General features: G+C 48.8%; 1 protein-coding gene across 8 annotated transcripts in view; it reads right to left on the reverse strand.

Annotated features, from left to right (window-relative positions):
* Positions 1-15,117, reverse strand: part of Agap1 (ArfGAP with GTPase domain, ankyrin repeat and PH domain 1) — a 448,779-nt gene that overhangs the window by 278,055 nt on the left and 155,607 nt on the right. For all 8 annotated transcript variants that reach the window (XM_075951804.1, XM_075951805.1, XM_075951802.1 and 5 more), the window contains exons 2-3: positions 14,784-14,842; positions 9,889-9,976 (exon numbers count right to left, since the gene is read on the reverse strand). In XM_075951804.1, the coding sequence (XP_075807919.1) occupies positions 9,889-9,976; positions 14,784-14,842 (147 nt within the window). The remainder of the gene's footprint in view (positions 1-9,888; positions 9,977-14,783; positions 14,843-15,117) is intronic.

A 15,117-nucleotide genomic window follows, 5' to 3' on the forward strand; every position in this document is an offset into this window, starting at 1 on the left:
GATCCACTATGCATGCCAAGTCATAGGTAGATGAAATGCAATGGACAGGCCCATTGGTTAAAATTTCTAAGAACACTTGCTACTCTGTAGATATAACACACTGCTTGGATCTACCTCCATACCAAAAGTTCAGGAGCCAAGAGTGAGGCAGATCTCACTGCTATACTCCAAGAGAATGGCTGATCAGAACATATTTTTTTATGCCCAGACATGCTGATTGGTTCAAAGAAAGGCATGTGATGTGAGCAAAGCTAATCAGAACAGTTCCTGAATATTTTTGCTAAAAAGAGAAACACTAAGAATTGAAAAGTAAAAGAGAAAAACAATCAACTTTTCTCTTTACCAGTTATGAGCACCATGGACAAAGAGGCATCAATTAAATGCTTGGATCACATGGGGAGAGCTAATCAGCCAGCTTGCTGAGTGTTAGGGTGGGACATGTAAGAGATGGGGGTGGGGTGCCCCGTGGATCTGCGTGTATCAAGGTCCAAATATGTGCCGTGCTTTCCCTGCTAGGAATGGTGCTGCTGCACTGGGAATACAGCTTGGTTGCTACAGTGCCTGTCTAGCATGCATGAAGCCTTGGTTCTATTTGCAACATGCATAAACTAGACACGGTGATGCACAGCTGCAATCCCAGCGTTGGAGAAGTTGAGGCAGGTGGATCAGAAGCTACACAGTGAAGTCAAGGACAATCGAGGATATGCCAAACCCTGTTCCAAAAATAAAAGTAAATTAAAAAATAAATGGCTATGCTCAACTCTTGAGGTTCCTGGGACAGCAACAGCTGTGTAGAAAGCTAGCTTGGCTGTTTCTGACTGGAGACCAATGACACCCAGTGCATGTCTAGTGACCATGAGAAGCTGGACCCTTCTCCAAGCATTCCAGCAGGTCTAACCTAGCTAGAGAGCTGGAAGACCTGCATGTGGCTAGATATGAATCACTTCCAAGTAATCACCCAGGAAACAACTTCTTCCTGGATGCACACGCCAACCCCAGGCCCTGGACCAGCATCCAGTGAGTCTTCGGCTTCTTGTTGAAGTAATGATAAAAACATGGACAACCCAGAGTTCCTGCCAACCAACTGAAAAACACATTTTGTTCTGCCAGACTCAAGGATGCCAGAAACATGACAACCTCCTCGTCCTGGCTTTGTCGCCCTTTTCCCCTTGTTCACAGCATATGCTTCTCTTTCATTATGTCCTTCAAAGTCTAGTAAAAGAAAAAAAATCAATGTCCTTCCCCTGTCTTACACAGTATCACTGGGGGCAGAGCTACAGACTGCCACATACAAAATGACAACACAGAAGGGCAGGTAGGTGACTTCCCCATTAGGGACCAGAAAAGCAGCTGAACTGGCCTATGGAACCAACCAACCAGTGGGCCCATACATCTCAAGACTCACAGATGACCCTAACCACTTGGTCGCAAGCAACATGGTGAAATTGGCCTTAAAAACATAAATGGGCAGATTTTAAAACCACTCCAGTTTTATTAGGGTTGCATGGATTTCTGTTCTGCTTGACATTACACAGGATCCAAGAACAGTTTGAAAAGAAGCCTAACATCTGTGCAGTGATCGTAGCTGACTGGAGTCTTTAAAAGTTTACTGGATTTGGGAAAGTTACTAGGAGTTGACAGCTTAAATGTGTTTCAGCATCCCTGAGAAATCAGGCTGGGTGTTTACCACAGCGTTTGTTTCTAGGAGACTAAGTAAACATCCACTAACAAACTATTTCAGATCCACGTGCTTCTGAGAACACACTCACTATAGCCTGATGCTAGCCAGACACATGTTAGGAGGCCATTCCAGGCAGGCTCTTTGGGGGATATCAAGAGTGAGGTATGGGACAGTGGCTCTCAGGCAACTGCTGGATGTTAAGTGACCACCAGGAACCCGCTGCAGCACGTGACATGAGCAATTCAAGAAAAAGAGAGAAAGCAACTCAAAGCCCACGTGGGAAACCTGGTGCCCTGGCTTCTACTGCACATGACACCCATGATCTTGTACCTATCCACGAAGGTGGCAAAGACCCTAGAGCTTCCAGACCTGGGAGAGGGGACCAACCAGTTCACATCCCATTCTCTGATCTAGGATGCTCGTTTTAAGCGGTGGTCCCAGGTGACATGTAGGCTGTACCTTTATTGGTCTTACCTTCACCTGGGGGGATGCCTGGGATACCCTGAAGATGTCTGATGGTCTCGTGTGGACTACTCCAAAACTGTGGACTGGTCCTCAAGCAGAGGACAGCACTGGGGGCTGCAGTCACAGCTGTAAGGACACCAGTGGGAGCTGAGCCTGCCAGAGCCGAGCATCCAAACGGGAGGAGAGGTGGAACTTCTCATGACACCCACAAGACAGGCCCACATATGACAGGCCCACACAGGAAGGGCCACCCATGGTTCTGCAGAGACAGGGCTGTCATTATACAAAGGCTGAGATTCTCTGGGCGCTCTACACAAATCACTGGGTCTTCATTGCATGCTGAAAGTTGTAAGGCCAAGAGGGGCTGGGAACCCTGACCGCTCAACAGCCCCAGGCAGTCATGGTTGCTAGCAGCAAGCCTCTTCAGGCATAGCAGGAGTAGGCAGGACAATCTTCGTAGCAGCTCTAAACTGCATTCTTAAATGCTGCCAGGTTATGGGGTGCATTTGGTTCCCCTTCTGTTGGTTCTCCCTTTCTAGAACTGCCCCAACATACACGCCCATCTCAACTGACCACACATGTCTCAGTTTGTCTTCCTCCCAAAATGTGACCACAGACCAGCCAAGCTTTCACCAAATCTAAAGCCACTCTGTTGGGAATATTCGACCACACTGTGAACCCCGAGTTTGCATTTTCATTGATTAAATAAAATTAACCTTGTGTTAGGAGACTGAGTTAGTAACTAGTGACAGAAAGTAATCATAGAGCACCAGAGGGCATCAGGGAGAGATAGAGAGACCTGGGAAGTAATAGGGTGGGGTTTGGAGTGGTGCAGCCTTTTCTGGTTGCGCCAAGCAGAAACCAGGGTCTTTCGGAGAAGCCAGCAAAGAGAGAAGGTTAGTTGCTTCTCAGCCTCTCTGAGCTTTCACCCCAGTCTCTCAACCTCAAGTCTTATTTACAAACAGGACAATAGAGATTTAGCTAAAGCTACCTTTAGTGGCAATGAAGGGGCGGTGCCTGTGGAACAGAATTCCCACCAGGCTACAGCCTGAGCAGCCAGGCTGCTGCTTAGAGAAGCAGGCTGCTTACTGCGGAGTTGCAACAGCTGGCTGAATAGGACTAGGTAAAGGTGCAGCCACTGTGCTGAAAGTAAACCACCACCACGTGGGAAAGCTCTGAGCTCAGAAACAGAGTGTGACCCGTCGGCTGCCTGCTCTCTTGTTAGCAGGGCATAACAAAGAGCACTGTCAAATTTTGGTGATTCGTGCTCAAAGAGTCTAGTTTCCTGGGTTTGAGACTGCTGCATTGTGCTGTAAAACAACGGCCATCTTTATCAGATCAGCTGTGCCTTCCTCCAAGAGTCACCGCTGGTGGCCCTGTGGGCTGCCAACACTCTCTCAAAGACGGGGATTGGCGGTGCGTCTTCATCACGTGCTGAATGTGGATGTCCTAAGGCTGCTAAAAGGCCAAGGGCTGGGAACCCTGACTATTCAACAGCTCCGGCAGTCATGGCTGCTAGCAGCAAGCCTCTTCAGGCATAGCACGAGTAGGTAGGACAGACTTCCTAGAGCCATTTGTTTACAACTGGCTCTGACTGCACATGGCCTCAGGGTCTCAGGAGGCAGTAGTGTGTCCAGGTTTAGAAAGGTTAATGGAAGGAGGCTCCATCTAGGTGGTCATGGGGAAGCCATCATCTACGCTGGGTAAAGACTTTCCAAGGCAGCTACTCTGGGGTCATCACTCCTGCCAGTTAACCCCTCACCTGTGCTCTTTTAGAAAAGTCCAAAAATCTCACTGGTTCTTCGGGGTGGAATCATACTTGGTGGGGTTTGTCACTGGACATTCATGAGGAGTGGGCAGCATCATTTAGGGCTCACCAGGGCAACTCGCACAGCAGAAACCTTCTCATTCAGTCTCTCTCAGAATCAACTCTCCATTCCCACTGTGGCACATCCACAGATCCAGCCAACCCAGCTCAAAATACCTGCAAAATAAACCATTCCCACCGAGCACGGACATCTCATACCATCATTATCAAAATAATATAAAACTGCAACACACACAGCATTTGTTCTGTGTCCCGAGTCATCCAGGGCATTTAGGATAGCAGGGGATAATGCACAAGTAACACCCAAGGGCCACGGGGTCTGAAAAGAAAGATCTGAGCCTCTACGGGTTGGGGACCTGCCCCACCCAAGGACACCTACCTAGAGGACTGCACTCACCTCCTGCTCACCTGGGGCTATGACTATCACACATCCACAACTTTTCCTAAGAGAAAGAATGCACAGGCTCCTCCACCTCCCTCAACTGCTCCAGTCTCTTCTGTTGTGCAGGGAACACCCAGATCCCTCTTCCACGCGGGAAAGACACTACCGTTCTCTTCCTTGGGTCTCCCTAGTGAAACGGCCACCTGTTGTTCTCTGCCTGTCCTCTGCCTTTCTTGGGTTACTTTGTGCCAAAATGGGTGACTTAGGACCAGACTTTGGATTATTTGCTTTTTGATTCTAGGGGAGAAGAAACCTGACGTGGGGATCTCCAGAATGTTGCATGTGTACCCTCATACGTGTGCGGTTGGGGTACTACGCATGAGGCCGGTGTGTGCAATCATTTCTGGGATAGTCAGGAGAATATAGAAACAGGGCAGGGGCAGAGAGGTGCCAACACAGGGCTCCTGGAGGTGTGCCCTATCACACCAGCTCCTGGCCAGGCACCTACTGGCTATCAGCCTAGACAGAGCCAGGACAACCACAGTCTTAAAGCTTGGCCTCCACATTTGAACTGGCTAAGAGGTAATGCGCAATGAAAAAGGCAGGGGGAAAAGAAAGTAGTCTTACATGAACTCCACCCCTGTGGACTGCACAGCGGGCCCATGAGCTCCCATGCCACACCGCGATGTGTCACTTCTTTACAGCTGTAGCAGGTGACAGTCACTCTTGGAGTGAACCTACTGTGCCTTGGTGTCCTACATCTTCAGGCGCTGTGTAAGCCCTAGAGCAGGTGGGCTTCAGCCTCCAGCTACTGTAATTTTTACCCAGATGTGGGTTTGTTTATTCTTGATCTGGGTAAAAAAGGGGTTTGCTGAAACACGACTTCAACCCACAATTTCAACACTGTCCCATCAGCAGGTTGTGGGTGAGAAGTATCAGCTAGGGGCGTTCAATGCTCCCACTGCACGAAGGCAGGCTATGTCCACTCTCAGGTTTGTTGCCTTTAACATTAAAGTCTTCTATAATCCATCACTACAGACCGGTCCCCCTCCTTGAGGCCACTGTGTCCTTCTATCTGCATAGCCCTTGGGGACCACAATCCACAAACAGGAAGAAACAAAACCTAGAGAGGCTGTCCAGGGCCCATGGCCTATCGTGCCTGGAGGACACAAAGCTAAGTGTCTTAGGATAAGACATGATTCCCAACACCTCCTACATGCTGCTGACAAGCTGATTCTTTTTTCAATCTCCCACAGAGAGTTAAGATTCATTTAAAACACAAGGGTTCAGTCTGAGGGAAGGCAGGTGCACATTGCATGCTAAGCACCTAACACATGAGGGGGAAAGTGAAATCACAAACACAGCTCACAACTCTAATTAGCAGCTATTAATAGGGCCTTGAAAGGGAGGTGTGAAGGTCACACCCAGGCTGGTGGTCCTGTAGGACTCAAATGCCAGCCACACTAATCAGCCCATGTCCAGGAGAGGAGATAAAGGGGAAGCCCTCCTCCAGAGCTCTGGGTATAGTGCCTGATTAAACACCATACAAATGGGGTAGAGCTGTGTCCCCCAAAAAGATTCATCCTAACCATCACCACTAAGCCGACTGTAGTGGCGGCTACGTTCAATCTGGATGACACACTGAGTCTCAGCAAACAAACCAAAAAAGAAACAAACCAACAACAGCAAAAGCCCATGCTGGGGACGAGTGGGACCTGTTATTTGAAACAGAGCCTGGAGTTATTAGAGTCCAAATAAAGCCACACTAGAGTAGGCTAGACCATGAATCAACCCACTGGTGTTCTTCTCTTGGGAAAAAGGAAATGACAACATGGAGAAACAAGACGTGACAAAAAACGCCGAGGCTAGAGGGGCTCTCAATAGCCGCGGACACCAGGACTTCTAAAGCCAACAAAAGCTGGGGGAAATCAGAGGGCAGATACCACCATTCAACACCACCACGAGAGCTGCCCCGACTGTCTCCTAAAGGAAGCAAAGTTGCCAACGGACTTTCCTGGGACTCTGCTGTCAATTATACATCACAGACACATTTACAAATACACTCGCTCATACACTCTCATGAAGGAGACTGACCGCCTATACACAAACCACCGTCTCTGAGCTCTGTGCACAGATCACAGACTCCTTGCTGAGACAAACTATTTGCCCTAAGTCACTAATTAAAAGTAGCATCAAGCATAAAGTGCTTTCTCTGGACTGCATCTCTAAGGCTTTCAAGTCAATTCTCTTCCCCCACAGAATAAAGTATCAACTAAAAAGGTGTCACTCAAGAAAAGACAACTGAGCCACCCTGTGAGGCACTGCCGAGAGGCATCAGAAGAAAACACTCTGGGATGATTGCACCAGGAAGTTCCTGCCAAGGGGAAGCTCTCTTCTCAAAGAGTGGATTTCTGTTCTAAGCTCCTCGACACATTATCCCTCTCTCAATACCCAAACATCTCAAGGGCAAGTTAGGATTACAACAAAAGGTATTTTGTATGTATTAAACCAGAGGAACAACCCCGAACTCCATGACCAAGAATAGGGAGAATCCAGTGAGCTGCACAGGGGCAGACACACAGCTATGTGGACGGTAGAGTGGCAGCTGTCCAGTTGATTGCTCTAGCACGGGGGGATTTCTGTGGCTTAGACATGATTTGAGTGGGTATGCAAAGATTTGCAGAGAGGAAGCCTGCTTCCCAGCCCTGACTCCTTTAACAGGTGGGTAACAGCGCAGGGAAACTACTCCTGGGAGATGCTGTGCTCAGAAGGGGCGAACACAGGCCTGGAGGGATCATGGCTCATTCTCAGGAGTAGCACTGTTGTAAAGAGCAACACTGGTCCCATCCCACACTGTAGCTTCCTGTCTCGTCATGACCCTGTCATACATGCTCTGACTGAGATGCCCTCACCAGACCCCAAACATGGAACTGACTGATCTTGGACATTCAGCCTCTCAAATGTGGGCTAAACTAAAAATAAACCAGTTTTCAAAAGCAACTAACCTTGGGGGTTTGTTCTAGCCACGGAAAAGGAAGGATCAGAGAGGACAAATCGGAGGGCCGCACGGTTTCAGCCAGGCACCAACCACAGTCCTCCTACACAGCTGTACCTTCCCACATGGGTGATGAGTCCCTGAAGGGAAGATGGAGCTACAGCCTTCTGACAACTTCCTGCACACCTGAGACCCCCACCACCCAGGACTCCACACTGCTGGATAAAGACGGTAAAAGAGACGCTGATCCCGCAGCCCTTATATACAGTTTCTCCAATTCTGTTACCATGGATAGATGGCTATACTAACTCCCGGGGAAAAGTGCAACCACCTCCCAGCTCTAAGTTCCCTGACCCCACAGAAGAACCTTGGGATTGCAAATCAGGAGTGTGAGGAACCAAAGGCTGATGACCTCAAGTTCCTTTGCGTCCTGCCGCTGGTGTCGGGCCCGTGGATCAAGGGGATAGGGAACAGAAACCAGCTGTCAGATCTTGAGGAGCACAAAGACAGTAACTGCTACCTGCTACATCTCAGACAGCAACACAAGGGCAGCTCAAGGGAAACAGACTTCCCCAGGCCAAGGGCTTCCAGCAACCCAGAGGCCTCCTCATTCGCAGAGATGCAGCTGTATCCTGTCACACGAACTGCCCTATCACACGAACACAGCTCTATCTTCCATCACACAGAACAATTGCCCTAGGTCCAAGGTCCACAGTCAGAGGATGGACAGGTGGGCAGGTGAGGGTGTGAAGAGTCCTCAGCTGCGTGCCTGTCAGCGCAGTGGTAAACTCCCACTCTGCAGATCAGGGGGAGGGAGTGTTAGCATCTCATCTCACAGCGTAAAATTTTTACTTCTGATGTGCAAACAATCAAGAGAAACACCACTGTGCTGATCAAAATAGAAGGTCACAGTCTACACTGTTGGACACAGGTGTGTTAGGACAGACTGAATGACCAACAGGAAATGACCGACACCACAGTACTGATCAAATGTAGATGTGGTCCTGCCTCTCCCTTTAGAATCAGCGACTACAGTACCACCTACCTCTAAATCCCTAGAAATCTGTGCCACAGAGAGACAGCAAGAGAACCAGGGGCGGGGCTGGCCTGGAACTTCCAGCAATCCTAGCCCAAAATGTGGATGCTGAAAAAGGCGTATGTTTGCCTTGCGGCTGGGTCAGTTCAGACCTTTGGTAGACAGATTTTACCAACTGCACGACAGTGAGTCCCACAACACAGAAGCCCCGAGACAGAAGCGCTACCAACTCCAAGTCTACTCAAGCGGGCTGTGGCGATCGTTCACACTGAGAGAGGAAAGCCCTTGCAGGGCCCTGGGCTGGTGGGTCCTATCTTGGAAGAGGGAGCTCTTCCAAGCTGTGAGTTCTGAGTACCTGGGTCTATAGTCTCCACAAGATCAAGCCTCTGTCTATTTGGTCTCATGCATAAACCTTTGGATGCTGTCCCCTTCCCAAATCATCAATCCCGGGGGAGAATTTGGGAAGTGGGTGTTTCCCTGACGTGACAGCCGGGAGGCTTTCAAAACATGGTTGGAAAACACTACAGAATGGTGGCAGAGCCCCAAGCAAGCCCTCAGAATTTTGTTCTTTCTAGATGGTTCCACAGTCTTTAGGACAGGAGTTAAAGGGCTAAAACATGTGTTACAGGGAACATGTGAAGCTACTTCGGACTACTGCTCAGAAGACAGCTAAGGGACGAAACAGGGTGGAATGCGGAACTTAAAAGAAAACGGTGAAATGAAACAAAATAGGATGAGACACAGAACGAGGCGGGAAGGGAACGCTACAGGACAAGGTTGTGCCTCTGCTCGCTCCAGAACGAGACAGCACTGCCATGAAGAAATGTATAGTTACCTGCGTCCATATCTGCAAAGAATGGAACAGCCAGTAAGAAAAAGAAGGAACCAGAAATTCAGTGTCTCAGAGTTGAATTTCAAAAGGTTACATGGGGAGAAAATATATTTTAGAAAATGGCTTGTGGGCTACACTTTGATTAAGGGGACTACGGGGTTTCCTATTACCACTCTCATAATCTTACTTAAAAGTTAAAAAAAAAAGAAAAAAAAAGAAACAGAACCACAGTAAGACATGGATATGTCAACAGAAGAATCAAAATGTCTAATGGCAAAAGAAATGCCTAATTCACATGCAAAATGATTATTACATGTCTGTAATACAATATAAAGGGAACATACTCATACACACAGTGGGGGATCTGGACTGCATTTAGAAATGCTGGTATCTCTGACTACACAGTATTACAAGGTCAGTATCCAGATCCGAGAGATGTCCGACCAGTACTCAAAGGAGTAGCACTGGACCAAGGATCAAGGGCATCTCACGATTAATGCTCAAACTGCTGGAGTGAATGCACTAAGCCCCTATCAGAGGGAAAGTATACCTAAGTCTCTTTGATGCTTGCTGGCTTTCTTACGGCTTTGGCATGGGTCATCTTTAGAATATGCTAAAGAAAAAATTTAAACCCTAAACTGGTAACTAACCACCTGCCGAACAACATACCTTCTGGAGACTCCTCCTGCACATATGTGCCTGTCAGGTATCGGTGCACCAGTGCAGACTTGCCACTGGCCAAGTTACCCACAATTCCCTGCAGAAAAAAAAAGACAATGGTTAGGGGTGGTTAAATCATTTATTTAGCTTTTTTTTTTTTTTTTTTTTTTGCACACAGAGGTTAAAATACTCAGTAACCCCACACGGGGTTATAATCACCCTGACAAAATGTTGAAGAAAGATTAAAAAATGAACTCAGCAACTATTTCTATTGGAAACAGAGTCAACCTTGATTTAGCTGCTCCTGTCTTTACCAGTCCTGGTGCTGTCAGGGTGTCAACATAGCTGGTATCCTTCCGGAAATGCCCCTGCTGGCTTTACAGGGTACATGTGTACCAGCTCGACTGCTATGGGGTAGGAGCCTCCCTATACACTAAGATGGAAGGGTTCCACAGAACACGCAATGCCACACACAGAGCTGTCTGCAGCAGGGCCATCTGGTACATTCCACCGTAAGGAAGTGAAATTGGGAAAGTTGGAGGAAGGAGTAACTGGGATTGGGAAGGGAGTAGAGACAGCAAGCCTGCCTCTCAAAAGTACACAACTAAGAGAGAACCAACAGCCAAGCTGTGGCAGAGACAGTCAAGGTGATCACACTGGGTAGAAAGTAACAGGAGAGGGCAAGTGTGGTGTGGGTACCGCTGTCCACCAACAACCAGGGTGGCGAGGCTGACCCTTGTGCTCTAGTGAAAGGACACCTGGCTCTGCTGGGAGCCCTGCACTTCTCCCGCCCTCCCTCCAGGAAGCTGCTCCACTCAGCGGCCTTGTGCATTCTAACTTTTGCTCCACGACCATAATTGAATCCCAAGTTCTTCCCTGATGTCCCAACTGCCCCGCAGTCCATTGGTCTGTGTGACCATCTCCACACCCACAGGCTGTCCTCACCCTCTCGCCAAGCTTGCAGGCCTCTGCTTCCTACTTCCGGGCTTTGTCGCCTATATTCACGCACTATCAATCTCATCTCTACAGGGTTTGCTGTCTCCAGGTGACTAGAACTTTCCACACTGATTAATCAGAGCCCCAAATCCTATTCGAGCTCAGGACTGGCAGCCAGTTCAGCCATCACAACCTGAGACCATGTCTATTGGTTTTTGAATGCTTGTGTCCCCAGGCCCCAGGAGACGCATGGGAGAGAGGGATCTCTGAGAGGGATGGGTCACAGGACACTATCTACATGGAAACCAGCATATATCTGAATGTGGCCCAGCAGGCAGGAGAGAGGAAAGAACATCCCACCTGTGATCTATAGAACAAAACGCCCCTAAAACCTACCAGCCCCCAAATCTGCAGGTTCCTTTGACTCCAACCTCTAGAACTATGAACACAGGTTTTACTGTTCACAAACCACTGTATCTTGTCACAGCAGTCTGGATGGGTGAGGGCACTTTCATGCCACAGCCCCACCTGGGGCCAGCAAGAACACGGAACCTTTAACCTGACTCGCCACTCCTTATGGGAAGGGACTATGCCTTACTCATCCTGTTCTCTGTCCTGCCAAGACACCCACTCCAAGGAAGACGCACAGCCCCCACGGAATCGGTGTGTGAATGGCTGATGAGAGACTAACACTAGTGAGTATAAATGAGCTCTCTCTAGGCTGAGAGCTGGGCTGAGGGCCAGAGCATAAGGACAGCTCCTGCACAAAGCTGCCTCCTCTCCAGGCTTGCATCTTCCTACCTGGAGCCTCCACAATCTCAGAATATCTGCCTATTAATTATTCTTTTGCTCAAGGGTACCTGCTGTTTGTCAGCTTCAAGCTGAGAAAAATCCAAGCCACAGAAATGAAATGTTTAATTAAGATCACTTTCTCTTCCTGGAGGAAGAAATCCGCACTGTGCAGCTGGGATTTCTCTGTGTGGTGACACCAGCCGCTCTTTTCAGCAACAATGGGCAAAGGTATGGCACATCCCTGACCAGGCCAGTGCCAGCTACCCTGGGCTGGGGATGAAGGTGGCTCGGCTTGTGCACCCATCTCACAGATGTGAGCAGCATTCTTTTAACTTGAAACATTGGCAGAAACTACCATCTGTTAGGATGTGGCCCTCCTGTGAAATTGTGACAACCACTCCTGAGTGTCACCTGCACAGAAGGAAATAACTCAGCCAATGGGCTTCATGGACAGAAAGGGGGCACCCTGATAATGACAGACCTGGGTACATCAGACAGAAGCGGTCACCTGCCTCACCTGCACAAGCCATCAGTTAAGGCTCTGTGTCCTATGTCGCCTAGCAGAAGAAGCAAAGCACAGCACCTTTATAAACTCAATTCTCCAGCAACCCGTGTTTTCGACTCGACTACTGAACACGATTCTACTGCAAATCAAATGGAGCCTTTTAGTTAGAAGCCCCCGCTGAGAGTATAAGCAAAACAGGCAGTGGCACCTCCACAGGCAAGGAGCCTACTGCTTCCACCCAGGCGGAGGCACCAAGCTGCAGGGCTGAAGACAACTACACCACAGCTTCAAAGAGGCCCACCGCTCTCACAAGGAGCAACAGTGAACTGTGTGTCCTGGTGCATTCCAAAAGACTCACTGAAAAATACTCCACAAGAGATCCATTGGGACACAGTGACATCATTCTATGGCTACATTTCCAAGCAGGGCTGAGGGTCCCAAGGCGATGACCTAAAGGGCCACCTCAGGAGCTGCATGAGGGCAGAAACAGTTAACAGTCCTATGGGTATGGGAAGGGAAATGCTTCACAGAAAAAAAGGATGTTTCTTCAGACCTGAGCATTCTCACCACACAAGGATAGGCTGAGGTGCCCTTGACAACGAGGTGCCTGCAGATGCCATCATGAGAAAGCACACACCACGGCAGAGCTCAAGGCCCTCAAACCACAGATGAGCCCTTGACTATAGGACAAGTCAATCACAGTGACCTCAAGTCAGTCCAGCTTTAACAAAGTCACATTTAGAAGAACCCTACACTGTCTCTTTAAATGTCAATACTTGCTAGACACACCAAATGCTTATAACAGAAAGTCACATACAGAAAATACATTTTTGGCTCATCTTCAAATTATTATTGGCTGATAAAAATATGTGGACAAGACCAGGCATAGTGGCACTAGCCTATTTAATTCTAGCACTTGCGAGGCTGAGCCAGGAAGATGTTAATGAAAAGCCAGCCTGGGCAACATAGTGAGTTCCACAGCAGCTAAGGACATAAGTAAGATGCTGCCTTAAAAAGCCCAAACCAGTCAACAAAAACCACTCAGGCCCTGAAGCCTGCAACATCTTTAAGTGCAGGCTGGCTCTCGGTAAGATAACCCGCAGTAACACCAGTTCCCAGTCATCTCTTATGCTGCCAGAAGGTTGAAGCACCCCACCCCACCCTGCTGCTGTTCTGACTTAAATGAAAACCTGGGGCCAGAGGCTATGGCAACAGCGGGGACAGATTCACAGAAGGCTCTCCAAGGCAGTGCTGGCTTCAAATCTCAGCTCTACCCTACTCTAGATGGCTTCTGAGGAAGCTCTTCATGTTCCAAACCTAACCGGTGACACGGGGTGACAACAGGACCTGCCCCTCCTGGGGTAATTGTCAGGATTGGGGGCCATAATTACATGAAACTTGCAGGCAGGGCTTGCCCAGGACGGTGTGCACCCATCCTTCATAAACACCTTGTGGGAAACACCCTGGTCTTGTTGTTTGTCACTGACTATAGTCAGCACCTGGGTTTCTTACCAGAAGTATCTAAAACTGGCCAGTCTTTACAAAAAGGTCCCATTAATGGCACTGGCACCTTTGGGTCATCCATTCATCAGGTATTTCCAGAACACTCTAATACTGTACAAGTTATGGTAGTTAAGCACAGAAGACAGACGAGGCAGCTGTTTCAGGGACAGCCTGCAGAACCCGTTCAGAGGCTGGGAGGACGGCTGTCTTCCATAAGTGAACAGTCCCATTCGCCGGCACTGCTGAGAAGCGCCAGTGTCCTGGAAGTGGCTCACTTCCATCTCAGTGAGACATAAAAGTCCTTATCCCATCCTCTCTAAATCAGTGAGGCGGGGCAGCGTAAAGAAGAAACGTGGGCCCCTGGAGGTTGAGGCAGGTCACTGGGGAGCTGGCAGGAGAAAGGATGAACAGGATGGGAAAATGCACAATGAGTGGGCGGGCCACACTGAGGTCCTCCACCACCTGGCACGTGCTAATGGACAGGGGCTCATCTGTCATCCAGCAGGTAAGTCAGAGTCCAGCACAGGGAAAACAGAAGAGAGAGTGTGCGTGTATATACAAACGCGACTAAGAGCCTCACGTTTCATGACAAACAACACAGTTATTTAAAATACGGGCATCCTTTCCTTCTACGCTAAGGCTGGAGGCATGCCACGGAACTGGGCTCTAAGAGGCAACTGCAATGGACAACATTCACAGGCGCCAGCTATGAGCTTTAACTCTGCTGGAAGTTGCTTTTATTAACAGCACAACTCTTATGCCAGGAGCTCATAATTATATAAACAGTCATTACTTTTTGACAAAAATTATGACTGTGGACCACTTGTTACAGAGGTTGCCATAACACCCAGCAAGGGACAGGTTAAGTCCACGGTGGTATGTGTACACAAGTACATGTGTGTGACGCAGACACAGAGCAGCACAGAGCCGGGGTGAGGGAATGTACAGACACCTCCTGCTGGATGGCAATTATGACTCTTCCATGCACACTCAAAGTTCTGGCTCCCTATTGCCAGTGATAGCCTTGCCCAGGTGCACACACCCTATACGGAGCAAGCCTCCGCTCTTCAGGCCCCAGAAAACAGAAGGGGTAGATATGGGCAAGCTTGCAGACTTATTGTAGGCTTATTCTAGCTCCTCCCGCCCACAGGCCAGAGGTGCCACTCACCACTTTGAGCTCCGGGACAGATCGGCTGAGGGTCCATTCCTGGCTGTTCACAAAAGCATCTGCAAGAGAGAATGGGAAGTGTGAGGTGACATGCCACAACTCAAGGCAAATCTGAATGTCCCCTATGTCATTTTTGGTGGGGACGGAGGGGCACTAAAGAACGATCACAGCAGACCCCTAAGTTACTATGGCAGGAGCCTGATCTGCGCGGACCTGACCGTGTATCAGGTCAGCTTTTCATCTTTTAGTAGTCTACTAACACAGTCACTTTTCTGAAATATCTCACAAAAAAGAAAAAGATAGCTGACACCTCGAACCAGCTGCGAGACTGCAG

The sequence above is a fragment of the Microtus pennsylvanicus genome, chromosome 17, assembly GCF_037038515.1.
Source record: "Microtus pennsylvanicus isolate mMicPen1 chromosome 17, mMicPen1.hap1, whole genome shotgun sequence".
Classification (NCBI taxonomy): domain Eukaryota; kingdom Metazoa; phylum Chordata; class Mammalia; order Rodentia; family Cricetidae; genus Microtus; species Microtus pennsylvanicus.